This window comes from Myxine glutinosa, chromosome 5 (assembly GCF_964187855.1).
Source record: "Myxine glutinosa chromosome 5, kmMyxGlut1.1, whole genome shotgun sequence".
Classification (NCBI taxonomy): Eukaryota; Metazoa; Chordata; class Myxini; order Myxiniformes; family Myxinidae; genus Myxine; species Myxine glutinosa.
Window position 1 is genome coordinate 54359836 of NC_136265.1, and position 26685 is coordinate 54386520.

General features: G+C 43.2%; 2 protein-coding genes across 6 annotated transcripts in view; both read right to left on the reverse strand.

The window, feature by feature from the left end:
* Positions 1-26685, reverse strand: part of LOC144892275 (uncharacterized) — a 341101-nt gene that overhangs the window by 242417 nt on the left and 71999 nt on the right. The window lies entirely within an intron of this gene.
* The window catches only part of EMSY (EMSY transcriptional repressor, BRCA2 interacting), a 59455-nt gene continuing 35304 nt past the window's right edge, over positions 2535-26685 (reverse strand). For 2 of the 5 annotated variants that reach the window (XM_068117062.2, XM_068117061.2), the window contains exons 14-18: positions 18123-18245; positions 15818-16257; positions 12612-12715; positions 11081-11156; positions 4031-4536 (exon numbers count right to left, since the gene is read on the reverse strand). In XM_068117062.2, coding sequence (XP_067973163.2) covers positions 4351-4536; positions 11081-11156; positions 12612-12715; positions 15818-16257; positions 18123-18245 — 929 coding nt within the window. In that variant the 3' untranslated portion in view covers positions 4031-4350. Of the gene's footprint in view, positions 3332-4030; positions 4537-11080; positions 11157-12611; positions 12716-15817; positions 16258-18122; positions 18246-26685 lie in introns of those variants that run through there. The other 3 variants (XM_068117063.2, XM_078778080.1, XM_068117064.2) reach the window with 3 other exon arrangements.

Sequence of the window (26685 nt, forward strand, 5' to 3'; positions counted from 1 at the left end):
TGAAGGTTAGAAGTTTGTTGCCATGACTTTTCTTCTGGAGTTCCCCACGTCTTCAATGTCACGTTCTCATCCGAACTCTTGGTTCATGGTGCAGGGAATCCAAGTTGAAGTACCATACGCCATGTTTCTCTCCAATATCCACTCATGTCTGCACCATCAGCCATCGATATAGAATGTGGAAGCTTATGCACCAATGACGTCATCCCCCAACCTCCGCATTGTTGCTCCTTGTGACAGGAGCAATAAAAAATTATTTTTATCATGCTTATTGTAGTGTTCTATCCAAAGAGCTGAAAGTAGGTCACGGTGCCCCTACAAGCCATAGGCTCAAGTCACAATCATTTATTTAGGACACTTCACTCCTGCGGTTTTACTCCTTTGGCTCTCGGTGCGCAACGCGCGCAACATTTCCACGTATGAAGTCTGCAACGTTCGTTTGCAGAGAAAAAAAAAGCGGGTCAGATGCTTTCAAATTTAGTACTTAGTGGTGCCTTTGATAACGCGCCAAAACCGTGCACACGTGACAGCGCTCGCGCTGCCGTGGAAAGCGCGCCAAGACTGCGCCGCACGTGATCGCCCTCGAGACTCGCAGGACACGTACTCACGCCCTCCGTGCCCCCTCCCGGGGGGGTCCGAGGGGCGTTTAGGCGTGAAATCAAGAATCGAACGCCACGACGCCTTGTTTTCCGTTTCCTCGAAGAGTGGGCGAGTCGGTTGGGTGGTGGGCGAGTCGGTTGGGTGGTGTCACGGTGTGGGCGGCGGATAAAGAAGCGAGAGTTGAAGCCTCGAGGTGAACCGCCCTCGACATGGCGACGCAGTCCCGAAAGGAGAAATGAGACGTCGTCGTGTTCCGATACCGATGGGATGGACAGCTCCGTCGGGAAACCCGCGAAGAGCTCATAATAATCAGACCGAGGGAATTCCACGGTTCGAGCTCGAGCTCAATCGCAATGACGTCACACGCAGGCAGTCTCGCGTGGCGAGATTCCATCCACATTCCACACCGAGGCAAAAAAGACCGAGTTGGGAAAAGCTGCGACTCGAGACTCAGGAGGGGAAAGTCGAGACAGCTGGAGTGAGACGCCAAACATGGCAGCGGTGAAGAATGCATGAGCATGCGGAGCCACGTCCGTCGTGAATGGTGTTTGGGGTTAGATGAAAGGCTTGGACGAAGATGAGTGCGAACTTGGGGGAGAATGATGTACATTCCACATCATGGGAGAGATGAGTTGGAAAAAGACAATCCAAGGAGTAACCGAGGGAACGGAGAGTCGAGTGTAGTTAAACCACAACCCATACCTCGGGAACCACACACCTGACTCGTGGTTGTGTGTTACACAAGCTGTTAATCAGTTTACAACCTGTGCTAACTAAATAAAAAACACCTGACTAGTGATACTATGTTACACAAGCTGTTAATCAGTTTACAACGTGTGCTAACTAAATAACAACATGTGACTAGTGATACTGTGTTACACAAGCTGTTAATCAGTTTACAACCTGTGCTAACTAAATAACAACACCTGACTAGTGATACTGTGTTACACAAGCTGTTAATCAGTTTACAACCTGTGCTAACTAAATAACACCTGATTAGTGATACCGTGTTACACAAGCTGTTGATCAGTTTACAACCTGTGCTAACTAAATAACAACACCTGACTAGTGATACTGTGTTACACAAGCTGTTAATCAGTTTACAACCTGTGCTAACTAAATAACACCTGATTAGTGATACCGTGTTACACAAGCTGTTGATCAGTTTACAACCCGTGCTAACTAAATAACAACATATGACTAGTGATACTGTGTTACACAAGCTGTTAATCAGTTTACAACCTGTGCTAACTAAATAACAACACCTGACTAGTGATACTGTGTTACACAAGCTGTTGATCAGTTTACAACCTGTGCTCACTAATTAACACCTGATTAGTGATACCGTGTTACACAAGCTGTTGATCAGTTTACAACCTGTGCTAACTAAGTAACACCTGATTAGTGATGCCGTGTTACACAAGCTGTTGATCAGTTTACAACCTGTGCTAACTAAATAGCCATCTCAGTGTTGTAAAATCACGAGTCAGGTTATGGTAAAACATCAGGATTTCCGCAGGAGAATCCCAGGTAATGCAGTTATTAATAAAGTCCCAGTCGCGGACTGCTTATGGGATCAACTTAAACCTCTCGGATTACCAGCAGCAGCGCAACAGAGCACCAGGTTGCACGGGATTGTAGCAAAACTATCACATGATTAGGTCAGCAGAGCATGCTGCTTGGCACCCTTCAAATTGGATTGGCAAATCTACCATGTACAGGGTGTAAACCCCTGCCCACACCCCGCACCGTTCCCCATCCGCAATCTAGCTTGAGAACCTTTCCCTTCCTCCTTTTGTCTTCAACTTCTCTTTTCTCAATTTGCTCCCAACCTATCCCTTCCTCCTTTACGTACTTTATAGATGCCCCCCTCCTAATCCCTAATGTTCCCCATGGGCAATCATGTGATGAAAAATAAATGCATTTCCGAGCAAGAATTGGACTTGAAGTTACCTTTATATTGCTGTAAAAAGGTGAATACTTTGGGTATCAAGGTGTTCACAAAATAAATGATCCAAAAGCGCAGGCAATCCGCACCGAGCGTCATAGTCTGTCCAAAAGGTTGGTGCAGAGGACGCACGCTTTAACCTTCGATTCCCGACTCGACTGCAAACTGCCAGGTGAATCCTTCCAAGCAGGGTGTTGGATTAAGTGCGCCGTCCCTTTGATGCAACATCTGAGTTGAAGACCAGTCTGTGAGCATCGATTGCCCGTGGACCTTGAAGATGCCAGGTGCCTCGTACAAGAGTAGGCCATCGTGTGCCTACATCCTGACCAAATTCCAAATTCCTGCCTTGACTATACACCGCCGGTCGAGCGATGTGCCTGCCTCCATGTGGCCGGCCCAGTGAAGGAACCGGAAGAGAGAGAGAGGGGAAGAGGAATCTAAGCTTAATACAACTGTGGAGATCAACTTATCAGACCATGTACAGTTGTACACGATCATGATGGGTCATGTAGTGTACACAATGCCTTGGAACAAAGCACAATGGCATGACGTCACTTCTGAAAAGATGAACCATCGCTCTGGCAATAACTAGCTACAATAAAAAACGAGTGAGGGGAGAAATTAGAGAGAGAGAGAGTCAAGCTAGAAGTGTCTCATCTACGCCTCATCAGAGCTGCTGTCACCGAGCGGTGCCGGTCTTGCCTCCTCCGCCTCGAGCCTTTGACTGGTGAAGGCAACCACATGCAGAAGACCGCTTGGTTCGACCACCACACTGGCTGCACTCGCCTTGCAGACAGAGAAGGGACAGAAGGGTGAAAGGGTGTCGAGCATCAGCGAGTTTGTCATTCACACTACAAAAAGCATATGGAGTGTATTGTGATGCAACCAACGGTACACAAACCGATCTATTTCATATACATATATGTATATATATTGCCCAAATTGTGTCTGAACGGGGTAAACATGGTAATCACAGCACGTACAACGCTGGATGATACCTCATTTAAGTGCTCTCGGGTCCGTACAGTGCATGGGCAGGTATAAAAATATTAATATTCATGCAATTTCAATTTATGTGCATTTTTGTTGGGTACATAAGGTGGTGTGTACGTTCCGAGGGTCGCTGGTTTGCACTCTTACCAGAAGTAAAAAAATAACATAACCATAAACTATTCAGTCAGTTCTGTCCAAAATGTAAATACCTTTCCTTCGATTTACTTTACTGATAAACCTTAGCAGTCTTAACAGTTTGTGACTATTATGCTGTTAAAGGACATTCCCAGCAAACTCCCTAAATATTCCACTCAATTGGGAACACATTCCCTTACGGACAGCCGGTGTAACTGGGTTATCGGCTAGTTTATAATAAATAGATGCACCCCCGAGGCCTCAAGCACATCAAGAGCCAATTAAAGTGATTAGTAACGGTACCCGCCCTGCGGGCGGGGCTTCAATTGGGAGGCCCAAATGAAAAGGCAAAATATCAGAAATTGAAGGCTTTTATTTTATTTTAAACGATTCATATAAACATCCGTTAAATCATATCACACGCAAATCATCAAAATCTAAACAGTATTTGTAGAATTTCAATAAAAGCCACATCACTGTTCATATCGGTAAATATTATTCCATCGTGTTTGGGAAAACTGGAAAAATTGGAAAAAAAATTGGAAAAACAATATAGCCTATTTTACTCCAGGGGGTCCCAGGATTACCCACCCAAAATATTGTTGCGATCGGTTCAGCCGTTTTTGCGGTACTTGGGAACAGACGGACAGACGGACATTTGGTGAATTCTAGTAAGATTATAAAAGCACCAGCAAAATCAATTCCCTGTTTGTGAATGAAGAAGCCAAAAAGGTGATCCACAGTTTGTGGTTAAGGTCCTCCAGCTGCCATCCGATAAAGCCAGGCTGTAACTTGTGCTGAGGTGTTGCATTCATCGGCATGGTTATTGCACCACTGTACGAGCAGATGTACGATGGGCAGTCCTAGGGAATCCAGAGGGGCCACAATTCTTCATGCAGTGGAACAGAGCATCAACAAGAGGTGGTGGAGTAAGGGATTTTACCTGTTGTAAAATTAATATGCTCTTCGCGTCATAGACACACGATCCAGCTGCACCAATGTCACCTTCCCTTTAGCATAGTTCCCCCTTCCTCTCCTCCCACATGACCGAATATAGAGACACAAGTGGTGTGTTTCTCAAAGTGAGCACAGCCGTTCCGGCAAGCAGCTTATTTTAAACAGAGAAGGGAGGATTAAAAAAAAAAACTTCCTTCGATTGACAACACGCAGGAACACAAGCACACAAGGTAGAACATGCACAGGCACGAGCACACAAGGTGGAACATGCACAGGCATGAGCACACAAGATAGAACATGCACAGGCATGAGCACACAAGATAGAACATGCACAGGCATGAGCACACAAGATAGAACATGCACAGGCATGAGCACACAAGGTGGAACATGCACAGGCATGAGCACACAAGGGGGAACATGCACAGGCATGAGCACACAAGGTGGAACATGCACAGACATGAGCACACAAGGTGGAACATGCACAGGCATGAGCACACAATATAGAAAACGCAGACACGAGCACACGAGGAAGAGCACGCACAGACACGAGCACACAAGGTAGAACATGCACAGGCACGAGCACATAAGGTAGAACACGCACAGGCACGAGCACGCAAGGTAGAACATGCACAGGCACAAGCACACAAGGTAGAACAAGCACAGACACGAGTACTCGAGGTAGAACAAGCACAGACACGAGTACACGAGGTAGAACACACAGACACAATTACATGAGATAGAAAACGCACAGACAGGAGCACACGAGGTAGAACACACACAAATATGAGCACACAAGTTAGAACACACACACAGACACAATCTGAGCACACGAGGTAGAAAACGTCCAGACATGAGCACAGGAGATGGAACACACACACAAGCACATGCGATAAAGCACACACAAACACTTGCATACGAGGAAAACACACAAACCTCGAGCATACAGGGCAAAAGACACACACACACACACACACACACACACACACACACACACACACGAGCACATGAGATAAAACACACAAACACGAGCACATGAGATAAAACACACAAACACGAGCACGAGATAAAACACACACAACACAAACCCAAGCAGGTGAGATAAACACACAAACACGAGCATACGAGGTAAAACACACACACAAACACGAGCATACGAGGTTAAAAACATACACACAAACACGAACATACGAGGTAAAACACACACACACAAACACGAGCATACGAGGCAAAACACACACACAAACACGAGCATACGAGGTAAAACACACGCACGAGCATACGAGGTAAAACACACACACAAACACGAGCATACGAGGTAAAACACACACAAACACGAGCATACGAGGTTAAAAACATACACACAAACACGAACATACGAGGTAAAACACACACACACAAACACGAGCATATGAGGTAAAACAAACACAAACACGAACATATGAGGTAAAACACACACACAAACACGAGCATACGAGGTAAAACACACACACAAGCATGAGCATACGAGGTAAAACACACACACAAACACGAGCATACGAGGTAAAACACACACACAAACACAAGCATACGAGGTAAAACACACACACAAACACGAGCATACGAGGTTAAAAACATACACACAAACACGAACATACGAGGTAAAACACACACACAAACACGAGCATACGAGGCAAAACAAACACAAACACGAGCATACGAGGTAAAACACACACACACAAACACGAGCATATGAGGTAAAACAAACACAAACACGAGCATACGAGGTAAAACACACACACAAACACGAGCATACGAGGTTAAAAACACACACAAACACGAGCATACGCGGCAAAACAAACACAAACACGAGCATACGAGGTAAAACACACACACAAACATGAGCATACGAGGTTAAAACACACACAAACACGAGCATACGCGGCAAAACAAACACAAACACGAGCATACGAGGTAAAACACACACACACAAACACGAGCATATGAGGTAAAACACACACTCACGCACACAAACACGAGCATATGAGGTAAAACAAACACAAACACGGGCATACGCGGCAAAACAAACACAAACACGAGCATACGAGGTAAAACACACACACAAACACGAGCATACGAGGCAAAAAACACACACAAACACGAGCATACGAGGTAAAACACACACACACAAACACGAGCATATGAGGTAAAATAAACACACAAACACGAGCATACGAGGCAAAACACAAACACGAGCATACGAGGTAAAACACACACACACAAACACGAGCATATGAGGTAAAACACACACACACAAACACGAGCATACGAGGTAAAACACACACACAAACACGAGCATATGAGGTAAAACAAACACAAACACGAGCATACGAGGTAAAACACACACACAAACACGAGCATACGACATAGAACATGCATGAACAGTGCAGCGATCAGGTTCCAGTCGTAAATAATGTGCAAAACAAAATATGACTCAATGTATTATCAAGTGAAGCATCACTCGCACCAATTGGCAGGTGAATCCCCCACATGTGTGCAGCAGGGGGGGGGGGGGGGCGAGGGGAATTACGATGATAAACCAACAAAAGGGCAGGGACTTTCCCAGTGATGGTAATCCAATCGGATGTTATTTTCCAATTACACGTTTACTCAACAAGGCTAACACCTACAGGTTTAGTTAATAAACACACTTTCACTTCCTTATTTGTGGTTGTTTTTTTTTTCAAAGTAAATCATAACCTGTACAAAAAAAAAAAGGACTATGATGTGCGGTCTCTGACAAATGAATATAATTAAATAATGCCCCTCAGTGGGCTTGACCCCTCGTAACAACGGATGACCTCCCGCCACAAAAATGCAGTGCGTCATCGATTGCAAATTTCATCCAAGGTACGTTTTGTACCTTTCATCCAGGAGGTCCGAGCACCGTAGAGCCGGGATAGGGTGTACCGGTGGTCGAGTTTTGACGGAGCGATATCAATGACCGTGACAAGATACGCTCGACTGGACTGACATTTATGGACTGTGGAGGCCATCGGGGGCAGATGTGCAACGTCCCTATCACATTCCACAAACCGGTCCTTCACCTCACGGGCCCTGATTGATGGTTGCTCTGCTGTCTGGAAAGTCCAATCATTACACGCATACACAATTGGCAGGAAACCACGTCACCGGGGTCACCCACGATCTCTCGTCACCCACCTTAGAGGTCATAAAGCGAGCCAGTCAAACGCTCCCCAGGCTAGTGATTATCGGATTTATCAGGAGCGATGCTTTCGCATCCACGGTGCATTTTACATCACCGTTTATCTTGCAGGGCTATGGGTTGAGCTATACGCGGCACACGTCTTTTGATACCTCGTTTGAAAATAAAGTCCTCAAAGCAAGTTGAGTACACCTGCAGCAAGTGTGTGGAAACCCATGGCTTCTCAAAAGTTAAAAAACTAAAACAATGCGACTGTGTCGCCAATATGCCTCCACATAGTCCCATAAAGGGTAGATGCCATCACTCTGCATATGTATGGGTCGTGGATCACGTTTGTGAAGTTTCGTGTTGATCGGATACGGTTCGTTTTTCTATCCAAGATGGCTGCCAAACCACGTGCATATGACATCATCATTTTCTAACTAGATACAACAGTGATGTTTGATGATATTTGTAAAATTTCGCATCGATAGGGTGAGTGGTTTCAGAGATATAATTATTTAATATTTTCCTTCAATCCAAAATGGCTGCCAAACCATGTGACCTATGATGTCATAAATTTAATACTTCAATACAAATGGGTCATAGATCATGTGCATGCAATTTCAGATTTTTAGGATAAAGAATTAAATTAAAAGATTTTTGGCTGGTGTAAGAGAGGGAGAGAGAGGGAGAGAGAGGAAGGGAGAGAGGAAGGGAGAGGGAGAGAGAGGGAGAGAGAGAGGAAGGAAAAATTTGAAACTTGCCACATTGTCAAGTACTCCCAATGGGGAACAAAAGCATGCTTTTGTTCCTTTCATGCTTTTGTTCCTTTCATGCTTTTGTTCCCCATTGGGAGTACTTGACAATGTGCGAAGTTTCAAATTTTTCCATTCAGCGGTTTCCGAGAAATATTTTTTAAAATTATTTGCTTTTAATCCAATATGGTTGCCATACCACGTAACCTATGACGTCACAATCATCATAAAAACATTCTGCATGGGTGTCATTCCTACCTTGAAAGTTTCGCTTCAATCGGACGTGTGGCGAATTTGTCGGCGGAGGCATAAAAACACTGACATATGGTGGGCGGGAAGGATGATGGCCCTGAGGTGTGCACACTCACCTTTGAATCTTGGCCTGGCTTAATTGTCTCCACTAGCAACAAAATTATAGGATCAGCAGGATAGCGTACAGCACCATTGCTTGAGGAGGTTAAAGGTGAAATTCATTCGAAATTCTTAGACCGATGGGACAAAACCATGAATACACCATACGGTAAACATATTACATACTGTATTACTGAAATTACCTTTAATGATGAGGACGGTGATGATGATTTTGTTGGAGAGGGAGTAGGGGCGCGGCATTGAAGGATAAGGATAAGAGTTCCTCCGTGCACTACGCCAGCTAACACACCGACGTTGGGTTAATGTTGGCCCAATGTCGGCACTACTGTAGGCCTAATGTAATCTTGGCCACTTGTCCAGAACTAGCCCTTGTCCCATCACTTTTATGCCATTTGGCTGCCGTTGGACCAGCCTCGGACAGGCGTTGGTAAATATACATCACTTTTACCGACGTTCGAACGACGTTGTGCTTGCTTGGACTTTTTATTATTACCTCCGGCACCAAAGGTGGATGGAGGTTATGTTTTCACCCCTGTCTGTCCGTTTATGAACAAAACATCTCAAAAAGTTGTGGACGGATTCGGACAAAATTTGGCAGCGATGTAGTGTATGTGACAAGGACGAAATGATTAGATTTTGGTGACGATCTCAATATGGATTCAGATATGAGAATTATTTAATTATTAAGTGATTCTTCACCATTGGGAGATCGGGCCAAAAACGATACATAGCGAGATATCTCAAAATGTTAGGGATGGATTTGGACGAAACTTGTTGGACAAGTTTTGTGTGTGATGAGGAATTAATTCAATTTTGGTGAAGATCTCAATATGGATTCAGATATGAGAATTATTTAATTATTAAGTGATTCTTCACCATTGGGAGATAGGGCTAAAAACGATACATAGCAGGATATCTCAAAAAGTTGTGGACGGATTTGAACGAAACCTGTTGTACAGGTTGTGTGTGTGACGAGGAATCAATTCAATTTTGGTGAAGATCTGAATATGGATTCAGATATTTCCACGAGCCTCGATTCAGTATACAAAAAAAAAAAAAAAAAAAAAAAAAGATATGAGAATTATTTAGTGTTGCCTGGTGTTGGCTTAGCGGTTTGGGTGCAGGCTTGGGATCCTAGGATCCTGAGTTTGAATCCCGGTTGATCGCTGAATTAACACCAGGGGGGTTGACTCAGCCTGTCATCCTTCTGAGGTCGGTAAATTGAGTACCAGCTTGCTGGGATGAATGATCCCGGTGTGTACCCCAATTTAGAATAGGTACACTGTATCCCTGCGCATCGTAAGACACGACTAAGGGTTGGCGTGGCGTCAGGAAGGGCATCCGGCCATAGAAACATTGCCTCAAACAGGGAACCATGATTGTCATGGGGCCCGCAAGGACTAACCCCTGCTCTAGCGGGGAAAAATGCACTTAAAAACGATCATTCATATGAGAATTATTTAATTACCATGTGATTCTTCACCGTTGGGAGATAGGGCCAAAAACGATACATAGCAGGATATCTCAAAAAGTTATGGATGGAGTTGGACGAAACATGGACAGGTTGTGTGTGTGTGCCATGGAAGAATCAATTCTATTTTGGTGAAGATCCGGATCCGGATCCAGATAGTATAATTTTTTAAAGCGATTCTTCACCATTGAGTGATATGGCCAACCAGGCGGAGGTATGCTGCACAATGCTCACCTGAAGGACCTCCACCAGGTTTAACAGTTTACGTTTTGTATCTCACCGATAGGCCGGAACTGGAGAACGGACCTGACCCGAAATCTAATCGGCTTGTTCTCGTCATCTAACCAACTCATCCAACCAACTTTGAGATATCATACTGTATATAGATTCGGGCCCTTTTTCTCAATGGCGAAGAATCACTTTAAAAATTATTGTATCCAGATCTTCACCAAAATTTAATCAATTCGTCCTTGCCACACATCCAACCTGTCCACCAAGTTTTGTCCAAATCGATCCATAACTTTTTGAGATATCCTGCTCACAGACAGACAAACAGTGGTGAAAGCACAACCTCCGTCCATCTTCGGTGGCAGAAGTAATAAAGTCAACTTAAAAAAGGACCAATAAAACTACCAAACACTTATTCCTTCATACAAATAAGAGCTCACCTGCATTGTGCTCTCTTTGTGGACCAGCTCTTTTCCTGGAGTACAGTGTCTCTGTTGTCCGGAATGAATGATGGAGCTGCACACAAAACGGTCGACAAAGTCAGTCGTTCAGACTCGGGGTGAAACCATTAAGGGAACAAAATTGCTGGCCTGTACATCATGCGTGCCACCATTAACAACCAGGATTAACACTTACATCGCGTAATAACAACGCCGGTCGTTATCAAAACAGTGCTGCAGTCTTCACTGATCAGATTGTGACTGATAACGTCCTGCTTGTTGAGCGTAGAGGACTTTGTTCCAGAACATATGTTCCATATCTTACTATAATTCACCAAATGTCCGTCCGTCCGTTCGAAGGTACCGCAAAAACGGCTCAACCGATCGCAACGATATTTTGGGTGGGTATTCCTGGGACCCCTGGGAGTAAAATAGGCTATATTGTTTTTCCAATTTTCCAGTTTTTCCAAACACGATGGAATAATATTTACCGATATGAACAGTGATGTGGCTTTTGTTGAAATTCTACAAATACTGTTTATTCTACGTACCAGGAGAGAGTAGATCGACTCCTGACGAACTCTTTCTATATAAAACGTGCGGCTCCGAAGCAACATGGCAGCGTGTGCAAAGCGAATGAGAAACAGGTGTAGCGGCCGCTTCCGTGTTACAGATTCGGCCCGCACTCTTCACGCATAAACGTGCGACTGAGAAAGACGTGTAGCGGCCACTTCAGTTTTGCAGAATTCAATCTTTTTTCAAAATATGCGTCATGTACTGTTTAGATTTTGATGATTTGCGTGTCATATGATTCAACGGATGTTTATATGAATCGTTTAAAAGAAAGAAAAACCTTCAATTCCTGATATTTTGCCTTTTTTATTTGGGCTTCCCAATTGAAGCCCCGCCCATAGGGCGGGTACCGTTGCTAGTAGTGTAAAAGCTGAACTCCATCATCATGCTCGTGTCGTCTTTGGACGTGCTTTTCTTTGTGGGTCGGCACAGTGCTGCCAAAGCTGGCCCATGGGTAAGGATTACACTAGTTGGGTGGATTGCCGTTGCCTTCCCAGTGGAAGTCCTGCACGATAGCTCGCCCACTCCTAGCGAAGGCCAGCATGGGATATTTAATGTCCACAACTAATGCTAGCAGACGGGACAGCCAGTTTGACGTCCATCAGAGGGAAGATACACACAATGATGAGTCACCCTACCTGCGAAACACCAGGATGACATTTTATAGCTGGGTCGACATTAGAACAGAGGCTAGACAGCTCAGACGCGAGTCCAAAGGACAATCCTGCCAGCTGGGCCCTCTTGTGCATTGTACACCAAGTAATCATGACTCACAACTGGAGGTTCAACAGCGCAAGCAGACGGACACAAGCTGGCAAACAAAACTTTTCCCGACAACCTCTGGGGAAGCAATTTTGGCGAACAAGTCATTTTAGCTGCAACCTCAGAAATTCCCACCGGATTTGCAAACGTAATGGATCGATGGACCGAAAGTGTCATCAATGAGAAAGGCACATACCTAGAATGTGATGTATGCTGCAAGGCCATGCTGCCCATGTGGTGTTGCGTCGACGCAGAAAGCGGGGAAGACAAGCTCCTAGCCGTCTTCAGCATGTGCTTGTCCTGAATGGAGAAATACCAGAATACGACGAGTTATGTAAATAAATGTGTGGGTGGATGGGGGGGCATGAGAGGGTCACAGTGGGTCACAGGGATGTGAAGAAAAATAAGGAACCAAGTTGTTACCTCCACCAATGATGGTGGATGGAGTTCATGTTTGAACTCCTGTTTGTCCGTCTGTTTGTTATATCTCAAAAAGTTATGGACAGATCTGGACACAACTTGGTGGACAGGTTGTGCGTTTGACGAGGACAAATTGATTAGATTTTGGATTCAGATCCGGCCTATCGGTGGGATCCAAAAAGTGAACTGTTCAGCCTGGCGGAGGTATGCGCTCTACCGAGTGTCATTCAAGTTTATTGACGAGTTTGCATTCTCCGTAGCATCTTCTCCCACGTTCTTCACATGTATGCTGTTGTGCCGGGAAGCGTTTCAGTACTTGCTTCTCTGGAAAGTTCTCGAGACCACTTTTCTGACGATGCGTCACTCACGTAATCACGATACGATCCTAAAAAGCAGAATTGAAGTGACATCATAACCCTCTCAGCCCCTAACATGCACAAAACATGTCGAGTTACTGGTTCCGATGAACCAAATCATGAGCATCGATTGTTGCGACGATATCTACATCCAACCTTGACATCACAAACGCATCAAGATGCAACCAGATTGTATTTTCAGCCTAATGGTCGATGACACTGCGCACAATTTTTTTTGGGCAGTTTGCAACATAACGTTGAAATCTAGAAATCTCGATCACTTACGGATCGACAATGGATGCTTGCTACGTGGGAAGTGCGTGTCCCGCAACTCTGGACTCGGGTTTGTCTGTTTAGCTTGTCCGCCTATCTTTTGTATATATAGTTGTATACATCTGAGGCTCATGGAAAAGCAGACCAACAGGGGCCAAAGGGTCAACAGATACAAAAGTGGGGCTAAGGGAAACAGGATGAGGACGTACGGATACGCCGCAGCATGAGAGGAGCATCGGCGGATGAAGGGTGAGATTGGGGTCTCTGTTGGCTTTAAAGACCCCACAGTGTCCTTCGCTGAGTGGGCGATGAGAGGTCAAAGGTAGAAACGGGAGAGGAACACGAGGGTGCCTTGAAATCCTAGAGGGAAAAGTCCGAGACCACAGTCTCCCCCTCCCTCCTCGCTCACCACACCAACACCCACCCGATGTGTGCGTTCTCAGTCCCCAAGAGACCACAACTTTGTGGCAACGCACTTGTGACTTCAAAATGTTCGACCCAAGGAAATAAATCGGTAAACACGGCATCATTGTGCAATCCAATCAGGACAGCAAACCGCTCGTGTAGCAATATCAGGTGTTCGCTGGATCACTGCCCTGCCCACGAATAACGTTTTGCTACACATTCAACATTGCAGGTGCATGGTGTAGCGGTTTAGAGTTTGAGACAACATACAGAGGTTGACGACAGGGTGGAAGATGTGGGAATTGTATTCTCATTTAACTTATCCGAGCCCGGTGTGCAAGGAAGCAACAAATGGACCCCAAAATAGCCTGTGACCACATCACCTCACATTGAAAATATGGTGAGCACATGTTGGGAAATGTATGAGAGGCCTTCAGTTTTTCATGCAACTGCAAAGAAGTGCTTTTCAGTTCGTCCTCCTTTCCATTGGGAGACTTCCTAAGGGCAATCTCGGTAACACGTCTAATCGTTAATTGACAAAATAACACTGGAGTGAAGTCGATCCCAATGCTTCCCACCTAAAGCAAAGTTCCACCGAGAATGACCGAGTTAAAATAAAAAGTTTAAAAAAGGAAATCAGATTTTCAGTTACATCTTTTGGTATTTGAACTTTTGACCTCACCGGCGGGGGCCAATAATGATAACGCTCTTGCACCTTCTTTCCAACATCCTGTCCTGGGAGAGGCTGTCTGGTGTGCAGGGAACATTTAACTGCCGATGACGAAGAATGCTAAATAAATGAAAAAAAAAAGAAGGAAAAGAAAACAAAACGACAAACTCAACTGGCAGCACGACCATTTGGAATATTATGACCAAACATGGCAAGCTACAAAATGGGACCGAATAGGGCGAAGTGGAAGCGTCTTCTTCATCTTGAGGAAAGCGCGCAATAACATGTTGTAAAATAATTTTGTTGCGCTATTCAATCGACGATTCATACGGCACTGGCGATGTTACGTACAGCACGGGACTTGGTATAGCAGCCGAGGCCAAAATAGAGCCAAATTATTCCGGAGGACGAAAGATGTAAAAAGCGAGTATGGATAGGACATGAACCTACGCTATTCCAATTTGTACTCCACATCCTCAAGCACTCATCCGTGATGACAATAAAAGGGATGGAAACAGGTGGGTGTGGTTAGGGGAGCTGAAGTCTGGCACCTGGGACCCATTCTGCAGAGACCACACAGTCTTGAGGAAAGGTTTCTGGGACCCTGGGAACTTTTTGTGGACCCAGGGCCCTTTTACCCAGGAGGGGTCTTCGGCTGTTTTCTGGTTGGCTTGTATCGCATGTGCCCCACGGATATGTTACACCAAGTGGTCCATTTAACAGCAGGCTGTCCGGTCCGGAGGATGGAGTGTCGGGACCGTGGACCTGGGACATTCTCTGGGACTATGGGAGCAGGTCCGCGAAATGTTCCCGGGTTCCGGGACGGCCTCTCCCTGGAACAGGATGTTGGAAACATCAAGTTTCAAGTCATCAAGCACAAGGTGGGTGTGGCTAGGGGAGTTGAAGAGGATCCAATCACAGGAGTGGAGACTTTTACAGGTCAAAGCTACCCATGGACTGACCGATAGGATGATTAAACGGAGAGCGTATGGCAGATAGTGTCCCCGAGATCTTAGCAGCTCCCAATAAAGTCAGTACACCACGGACTAGACCCCAGGCGTGGCGAGCGATCATGTGTGTGGCATTGATGGGCGAACCATATTCAGAGGTTTTGGAAGATAATGCTTTTTTGGTGGATGAATTTAGTGTTCAAGTACCCACGAAGATAGGAGGTCATTTAAAGGTTTTTGAGGGTCTGTGAAAACACTGTTTAGCAAGCAAAATTGGTGAAAATAAATATTGAACAACATTGGCACCTTGATCCACGCCACCTCTCACCTGTGTTCTCAGCAGTGAAGTTTGCATCGAGGTTTCCCCCCGTTTGCTGAAGCGATGAAATATCCCCGTCTGGGGGTCCAGAATCCCTTCCGCGTCCTCATCCATGACACCAGACTGCATCCGAACGCCACCTGCCTTCAAAAAGGCTTGCACGCTATAACCTCTTCCCCTGCCGCAGCCAGCCTTTCCCTCTGATGCCCCAGGGTAATCATGATCGCTTGGTGCTCTCTGAGACACGGCAACAGACTGGGGGAGCACTTCACACGTCTGAGCATCCAGGTGTTGGATCCTCATAATCTTGGCAGGCAACGGGTGGCTTGATAGAGCAACGACGGATGACGTCGCCACAGCGATGGTCTCTGCTTTGATTTTTGAAGGTGGTAGCTGGACGGTCACCTCCCCAGGATCAGTAGGTCTTATTTGGGCCTTGACATTGATACCTTTGGGCGACAACAGAGTGGCATCAATGGGTTAAATAACTATCGCATGCACCTGCATCCAACAGATTGTCTGTGTCAGCATGAGGTCCACACAGTTGCATTTATGATCTTGCCCTTTCCAGAACGTCCACCCAGCTAAAGCAGTCACTGGGCGAAGAATAGAAGAAGGGAATATTACATTACTCTTTCCAGGATAGTCTGGGAAAATTTTGGAATTTATCCAGCACACCAGCACACGGTGGTCTACCCTTTTCATAAGGTACCATGGGATTCACCGGGATCACTGGTGAAAGCTAGCAGACGGGTCTGGCTTCAAATCCTGGGAAGGAGTAATGCGTTCCCTTCAATTACTGATCAATCAGGAAGCATGAAATACTAGAGAAAGTACAAATCCTTTCAACTCTCAGGCAAAAATTAATAAATAAAAATTGAAAAGATACGCCGCCACAAAGTTCTGCTTAAATCATATATCAACGTCTGGAAATGGTACGCCGGACTATTCACGGGCAGTGCTATCCCCACCCCGATCCCAGGATGCAGGCCAAGATGCTTCACAATGATAATCCGATTTAGAAGGAGTCCATCAAGCATCATTGCTGGTGTCGCACGCAGATAAGAAGCCGAGACTCAACAGTCAGCGTGTGAGACACGGCAATCATAGCACCATTGAAACAACAGGAAGTGTGCACAAGCATGCGCATCATCCATGCTTTAAATTTGGGAGGAAAGTGCTTCACGGGTTCAATGCCAGCCTCGGTAGCATGATGGTTAGAGCGTCCGCCCCGAGTCTGGAAGGTTGGTGGTTCAAACGTCGGCTTTCAAATTCAAAATAGTTTTGCTAATTCTAGAGCTAATCTCAAGCCTTTGGGCCTACCCAATTTTTGAGCCTACCCAATTTTGAAAGGCACTGCAAGATCTCCAACTTGCACATCATAAAGATTACTGACCATGCATGAGGATTACCGACCAGCACTTTGGAAATCCCAAATGAAGCAACGAGGAGAAAAGGGTGTCCAGAGAAATCAAAAGGTTTTCGTTAAGGGTTAAATGCGAGGGGGAGTAATGAGTCAGGTTCATCTGTCAGAGGCATGTTGCTGACTGTAGGGCCTTCTCGTGCAAAGGGAAATGAATCACTTAGAAACGGATGTGCTCCTTCCATAGGCCTGTCGGTCGCCATTAACAAATGGCTGTTTTTTCCTGCTTTTTCCAGCAGAGAGCAAGATGGCCAAGACCGAGGTCGTAATCCGACAGCCACCTGGCTTTGTGAACCAGTTCCTTCATCGGGAGCTCCATGTTCCTTCGTCCCGTTCTTTCACCTCTACGTTGTCGTCTTCGCCCGCCCAACCGAACATTTCCCCGTCACCGGTCGACATATTGCGATGCATTTTGAGGGGTCACACGGCTGGTGGGCTCGTCACGTGATACGAAAGGGCAGGGAATGTGGAATTCGGGTTTTTCAAAATGATCGATTTAGAAAATACGACGACCACAAAGCAATCGGGCATTTCCACAAAGGAAGGGCAATGTTCCTCATCAAAGGCCCACATTGACTGGCTATTGTCGAGGCGCAATATTAAATAAAAGACCAATGATAATAAAATAAATAAAAATCCAAAGCCTTCAGGGAGCAAACTAAACGTTTCCATCTTCACCAAGAATGATCATGAAAACCAGAAAAGTTTCCCAAAGAGAAAAAAAAAATGACAAAACTAAATCCTTGAAAAGGAACAAACAAAGAACACATCTTACGCAATCCCATCCTCGTGCTCATACCGCACGGTGGAAACTACATCGAGATGAAGATAAAAGCGTCGATCCAACGGCTCCGATGATGACGTCACCATGAGTGGGCGACCAGAACCCACCTTCTGTTTTGAGTTTGTGCACGGTGTAGGAAGTGGAGGAAACGGGATCCATTCCAGATCCCACAGAGCGAACAAGTTCGCAGGCCCATTCCTCCGAAGTGATCTCGGAATCCTTGGGAGGTGCTGTGAAATAAAGAAGCCCTTGAGCCAATCCGTCACAAGGGAAAAACAAACGGAATGCTGCACGGCGGTTACAGCGACCGAAACCACGAGTTCCTAAACTATGCCAAGAACAACGAGCAGTTCCATGTCCCCGGTCAGATGGATAGGTATTATCACAACGCTGAACATGGCAAGCACCCGATGCTCGCTCGCCCAATGGGGAGTCAGATGCCAGACTCGATCTGAAGAAGACTCTCTTGAACGCAAACACGGGATAACATGAATCTCCACAAGCCGAAGGGCACTTTTACACACTCTGGCTGATTAGATATAGATCTGCAGAATATAGATCTATCAGTGCTGCAGAATATAGATCTATCAGTGCTGCAGAATATAGATCTATCAGTGCTGCAGAATATAGATCAATCAGTGCTGCAGAATATAGATCTATCAGTACTGCAGAATATAGATCTATCAGTACTGCAGAATATAGATCTATCAGTGCTGCAGAATATAGATCTATCAGTGCTGCAGAATATAGATCTATCAGTACTGCAGAATATAGATCTATCAGTACTGCAGAATATAGATCTATCAGTACTGCAGAATACAGATCTATCAGTGCTGCAGAATATAGATCTATCAGTGCTGCAGAATATAGATCTATCAGTACTGCAGAATATAGATCTATCAGTACTGCAGAATATAGATCTATCAGTGCTGCAGAATATAGATCTATCAGTGCTGCAGAATATAGATCTATCAGTGCTGCAGAATATAGATCTATCAGTACTGCAGAATATAGATCTATCAGTACTGCAGAATATAGATATATCAGTACTGCAGAATACAGATCTATCAGTGCTGCAGAATACATATCTATCAGTGCTGCAGAATATAGATCTATCAGTGCTGCAGAATATAGATCTATCAGTACTGCAGAATATAGATCTATCAGTGCTGCAGAATATAGATCTATCAGTGCTGCAGAATACAGATCTATCAGTGCTGCAGAATATAGATCTATCAGTGCTGCAGAATATAGATCTATCAGTACTGCAGAATATAGATCTATCAGTACTGCAGAATATAGATCTATCAGTGCTGCAGAATATAGATCTATCAGTACTGCAGAATATAGATCTATCAGTGCTGCAGAATACAGATCTATCAGTACTGCAGAATATAGATCTATCAGTGCTGCAGAATACAGATCTATCAGTACTGCAGAATATAGATCTATCAGTGCTGCAGAATACAGATCTATCAGTGCTGCAGAATATAGATCTATCAGTGCTGCAGAATATAGATCTATCAGTGCTGCAGAATATAGATCTATCAGTGCTGCAGAATACAGATCTATCAGTACTGCAGAATATAGATCTATCAGTACTGCAGAATATAGATCTATCAGTAATGCAGAATATAGATCTATCAGTGCTGCAGAATATAGATCTATCAGTGCTGCAGAATATAGATCTATCAGTAATGCAGAATATAGATCTATCAGTGCTGCAGAATATAGATCTATCAGTGCTGCAGAATATAGATCTATCAGTACTGCAGAATATAGATCTATCAGTAATGCAGAATATAGATCTATCAGTAATGCAGAATATAGATCTATCAGTGCTGCAGAATATAGATCTATCAGTGCTGCAGAATATAGATCTATCAGTACTGCAGAATATAGATCTATCAGTACTGCAGAATATAGATCTATCAGTACTGCAGAATATAGATCTATCAGTACTGCAGAATATAGATCTATCAGTACTGCAGAATATAGATCTATCAGTACTGCAGAATATAGATCTATCAGTGCTGCAGAATATAGATCTATCAGTGCTGCAGAATATAGATCTATCAGTGCTGCAGAATATAGATCTATCAGTACTGCAGAATATAGATCTATCAGTACTGCAGAATATAGATCTATCAGTGCTGCAGAATATAGATCTATCAGTACTGCAGAATATAGATCTATCAGTACTGCAGAATATAGATCTATCAGTACTGCAGAATATAGATCTATCAGTACTGCAGAATACAGATCTATCAGTACTGCAGAATATAGATCTATCAGTACTGCAGAATATAGATCTATCAGTACTGCAGAATACAGATCTATCAGTACTGCAGAATACAGATCTATCAGTACTGCAGAATATAGATCTATCAGTACTGCAGAATACAGATCTATCAGTACTGCAGAATACAGATCTATCAGTACTGCAGAATATAGATCTATCAGTACTGCAGAATACAGATCTATCAGTACTGCAGAATATAGATCTATCAGTACTGCAGAATATAGATCTATCAGTACTGCAGAATACAGATCTATCAGTACTGCAGAATACAGATCTATCAGTGCTGCAGAACATAGATCTATCAGTACTGCAGAATATAGATCTATCACTACTGCAGAATATATATCTATCAGTGCTGCAGAATATAGATCTATCAGTACTGCAGAATACAGATCTATCAGTACTGCAGAATATAGATCTATCAGTGCTGCAGAATATAGATCTATCAGTGCTGCAGAATATAGATCTATCAGTGCTGCAGAATATAGATCTATCAGTACTGCAGAATACAGATCTATCAGTACTGCAGAATATAGATCTATCAGTACTGCAGAATACAGATCTATCAGTGCTGCAGAACATAGATCTATCAGTACTGCAGAATATCGATCTATCAGTACTGCAGAATATAGATCTATCAGTACTGCAGAATATAGATCTATCAGTACTGCAGAATATAGATCTACCAGTACTGCAGAATATAGATCTGTCAGTGCTGCAGAATATAGATCTATCAGTACTGCAGAATATAGATCTATCAGTACTGCAGAATATAGATCTATCACTACTGCAGAATATAGATCTATCACTACTGCAGAATATATATCTATCAGTGCTGCAGAATACAGATCTATCAGTACTGCAGAATATAGATCTATCAGTACTGCAGAATACAGATCTATCAGTGCTGCAGAACATAGATCTATCAGTACTGCAGAATATAGATCTATCAGTACTGCAGAATACAGATCTATCAGTGCTGCAGAATATAGATCTATCAGTGCTGCAGAATATAGATCTATCAGTGCTGCAGAATATAGATCTATCAGTGCTGCAGAATATAGATCTATCAGTGCTGCAGAATATAGATCTATCAGTGCTGCAGAATATAGATCTATCAGTGCTGCAGAATATAGATCTATCAGTGCTGCAGAATATAGATCTATCAGTGCTGCAGAATATAGATCTATCAGTGCTGCAGAATACAGATCTATCAGTGCTGCAGAATATAGATCTATCAGTACTGCAGAATACAGATCTATCAGTGCTGCAGAATATAGATCTATCAGTACTGCAGAATATAGATCTATCAGTACTGCAGAATATAGATCTATCAGTACTGCAGAATATAGATCTATCAGTACTGCAGAATATAGATCTATCAGTACTGCAGAATATAGATCTATCAGTACTGCAGAATATAGATCTATCAGTACTGCAGAATATAGATCTATCAGTACTGCAGAATATAGATCTATCACTACTGCAGAATATAGATCTATCAGTGCTGCAGAATATAGATCTATCAGTACTGCAGAATATAGATATATCAGTACTGCAGAATATAGATCTATCAGTACTGCAGAATATAGATCAGTCAGTACTGCAGAATATAGATCTATCAGTACTGCAGAATATAGATCTATCAGTACTGCAGAATATAGATCTATCAGTACTGCAGAATATAGATCTATCAGTACTGCAGAATATAGATCTATCAGTACTGCAGAATATAGATCTATCAGTACTGCAGAATATAGATCTATCAGTACTGCAGAATATAGATCTATCACTACTGCAGAATATAGATCTATCAGTGCTGCAGAATACAGATCTATCAGTGCTGCAGAATATAGATCTATCAGTGCTGCAGAATACAGATCTATCAGTGCTGCAGAATATAGATCTATCAGTGCTGCAGAATATAGATCTATCAGTACTGCAGAATATAGATCTATCAGTGCTGCAGAATATAGATCTATCAGTTCTGCAGAATATAGATCTATCAGTGCTGCAGAATATAGATCTATCAGTGCTGCAGAATATAGATCTATCAGTACTGCAGAATATAGATCTATCAGTACTGCAGAATATAGATCTATCAGTACTGCAGAATATAGATCTATCAGTACTGCAGAATATAGATCTATCAGTACTGCAGAATATAGATCTATCAGTGCTGCAGAATATAGATCTATCAGTTCTGCAGAATATAGATCTATCAGTACTGCAGAATATAGATCTATCAGTACTGCAGAATATAGATCTATCAGTACTGCAGAATATAGATCTATCAGTACTGCAGAATATAGATCTATCAGTACTGCAGAATATAGATCTATCAGTACTGCAGAATATAGATCTATCAGTACTGCAGAATATAGATCTATCACTACTGCAGAATATATATCTATCAGTGCTGCAGAATACAGATCTATCAGTGCTGCAGAATATAGATTATATCAGTACTGCAGAATATAGATCTATCAGTGCTGCAGAATATAGATCTATCAGTACTGCAGAATATAGATCTATCACTACTGCAGAATATAGATCTATCAGTGCTGCAGAATATAGATCTATCAGTACTGCAGAATATAGATCTATCAGTACTGCAGAATATAGATCTATCAGTGCTGCAGAATATAGATCTATCAGTGCTGCAGAATATAGATCTATCAGTGCTGCAGAATATAGATCTATCAGTACTGCAGAATATAGATCTATCAGTACTGCAGAATATAGATATATCAGTACTGCAGAATACAGATCTATCAGTGCTGCAGAATACATATCTATCAGTGCTGCAGAATATAGATCTATCAGTGCTGCAGAATATAGATCTATCAGTACTGCAGAATATAGATCTATCAGTGCTGCAGAATATAGATCTATCAGTGCTGCAGAATACAGATCTATCAGTGCTGCAGAATATAGATCTATCAGTGCTGCAGAATACAGATCTATCAGTGCTGCAGAATATAGATCTATCAGTACTGCAGAATATAGATCTATCAGTACTGCAGAATATAGATCTATCAGTGCTGCAGAATATAGATCTATCAGTACTGCAGAATATAGATCTATCAGTGCTGCAGAATACAGATCTATCAGTACTGCAGAATATAGATCTATCAGTGCTGCAGAATACAGATCTATCAGTACTGCAGAATATAGATCTATCAGTGCTGCAGAATACAGATCTATCAGTGCTGCAGAATATAGATCTATCAGTGCTGCAGAATATAGATCTATCAGTGCTGCAGAATATAGATCTATCAGTGCTGCAGAATACAGATCTATCAGTACTGCAGAATATAGATCTATCAGTACTGCAGAATATAGATCTATCAGTAATGCAGAATATAGATCTATCAGTGCTGCAGAATATAGATCTATCAGTGCTGCAGAATATAGATCTATCAGTAATGCAGAATATAGATCTATCAGTGCTGCAGAATATAGATCTATCAGTGCTGCAGAATATAGATCTATCAGTACTGCAGAATATAGATCTATCAGTAATGCAGAATATAGATCTATCAGTAATGCAGAATATAGATCTATCAGTGCTGCAGAATATAGATCTATCAGTGCTGCAGAATATAGATCTATCAGTACTGCAGAATATAGATCTATCAGTACTGCAGAATATAGATCTATCAGTACTGCAGAATATAGATCTATCAGTACTGCAGAATATAGATCTATCAGTACTGCAGAATATAGATCTATCAGTACTGCAGAATATAGATCTATCAGTACTGCAGAATATAGATCTATCAGTACTGCAGAATATAGATCTATCAGAACTGCAGAATATAGATCTATCAGTACTGCAGAATATAGATCTATCAGTACTGCAGAATATAGATCTATCAGTACTGCAGAATATAGATCTATCAGTACTGCAGAATCCCTGGTGTTGGGCTAGCGGCTAGGGTGCCGGCTTAGGATCCTAGGATCCTGGGTTCGAATCCCAGTCGATCGCTGAATTAACGCCAGGGGGGTTGACTCAGCCTGTCATCCTTCCGAGGTCGGCTAATTGAGTACCAGTTCACTGGTAATTCCCTGCTTGTCGTTAAAGGCGGCAAAAAGGGTTGGCGTCAGGAAGGGCATCCGGCCGTAAAACATTGCTTCAAAAAGGGGACCGAAAAACAACAACAACCACAGTTCCCGAAAAAGGCCAACCCCCGCTTGCGGGGAAAAATGGCCTCTAAAGGTGGTTGTTTTTTTTTTTTTAGTACTGCAGAATATAGATCTATCAGTACTGCAGAATATAGATCTATCAGTACTGCAGAATATAGATCTATCAGTATTGCAGAATATAGATCTATCAGTACTGCAGAATATAGATATATCAGTACTGCAGAATATAGATCTATCAGTACTGCAGAATATAGATCTATCAGTAGTTTGTTGTTTGGGTCCAATTGAAGACGGTAAGTAAGACGATGAAAAACTGAAACTTACAATGAGCTTGAAGGCAATAATGAAGCATGGAGGAGGTTCAATTCAAATTTGGGGTGCAAATGCTCACGTGGTGTTGGAAAATTGATGGTATATCGACTGTATATTGACTGCAAGGTACAAATTTTAATCCACCATGATATCCACAGTGGTGCATGACTTATTGGTCCAAACATTATCTTACAGCAAGATAATGATCCAAAACACTCAGCTGGAAAAATGAAAACTTGTTTACAAAAGAAAGAGGAAGCTGAAGTCCTTCAACACTTGGAATGGTCTCCTGAAAAGCCAGATCTCAATACATTGAAGCTTTATAGGACTACATGGACAAAGAAAAAGTAAACTAGAACGACACTCTTCGACGTCACGACGTCGACCGATATGCTTCCGCCCACATTATTACATCATTATACTACTTGTACCAAGTTTGATTTAAATCCATTCAGCTGTTCTCAAGTTATCACATTTTTACCTGACATGACCCCTGACCTTTGACCTCAGGACCCCAAAATCTAATCAGGTAATCTCTACATCATTATACATGTCTGTACCAAGTTTGAATTATATCACTTCAGCCGTTCTCAAGTTATAGACCTATTACATACTTAGACTTTGATGTGATCTTTGGAAGATGTGTGGAACACCATTCCACAAGAATTTATACAGTTATTTTGAAGTGTCTAAAGGCCTTGGTTTCTACAGCGCGAAGCCGAGCTAGGTGCGAGGCAGGAGCACCAGCCCAGAGGGGAGAGCAGTACTCCATTGAGCTGCGGATGAAAGCTTTGTATGTGGTGAGGAGCTCAGTAGTACCAACGAAGAACTCGACGGAGGATGTCCAGTTGGCGACTGGCTTTGGAGTCCAGCCTAACTAGGCCAGACCAGCCTTTCTGTTCTGTCTTTCACAGACTGTTAAATAGGCAGGAAGTCATTTTCAACTTGTTCACATTTACTGCACAACGTGTGATTAACAACTGTGTAACGGATGCCTGAGCGGGTGGATGTGTGGCAGGCGCCCCCTGTTGGTCAATATACTTGCAGCAAGTGGTCGTGTGGCACACGGGTCCATGGTCAACGTAACAGCTAGGAGGTGCTATTTGGAGATATTCATAGACCAACTCTGCCAGACTGGCCTTCCGCTTAACGTACCGTTTGGCCGGCATACTCATTGATGTAACACCCTGCGTGGGAAAACAACAGGGTGAATTTATAGTCAGGTCGGGATGCAAACCGAGACTAGACCGATCAACGGTGAGTACAAGTCGACGTATTGGTGTTCTTCATGGGGCTTTTTAACCATTGACAAATGGTAAAAACTATCATGAGGAAGTTTTATCTGAAAGTATTTCCTCGTCACATTGGAAGCCGAATAAAGATTGGTCGATTTATTCTTGCGTTTCCCGCATTCCCATGGAAACCTGTTCAGCAATGGGGACGAGCTTCTGCTCCATGCTGACGAGGGCACACAAGCCCGGAACACGTGCCCGTGGATGTTCCCTCTCCGGTGTGGACTGGTCAATAAAATTGAGAATTAAAATATCTTCCTGTAATGGCTGCAGTACAATCCTATGGAGATATACAGGGCCTTAGCTCGCTCTGCTAAGCTCATACCTAACAGGCGGAGCGGAGCGTATGCAATTGCTTGGCCAGAAGAATCTTTTTAAAATGTATACTACTCGTATAAAAGTGAATTTGTATTTTTGTTTATCTACTTGTGTGTTTGTTCTTTGTTTATACAAGTTTCCAAAAAAAATAAAAAATACTGAACCAAATCCAACCAAATTTTGTATGTTGTCTTAGGGTACCCCAAGTATGGTTTCTGTTTGGGTAGCATATCTGGGGGAGGGGGTTAAAGGTGGGGGAAAGACACCATTTCTCTCTATGTAAATGTCTATCGCCTT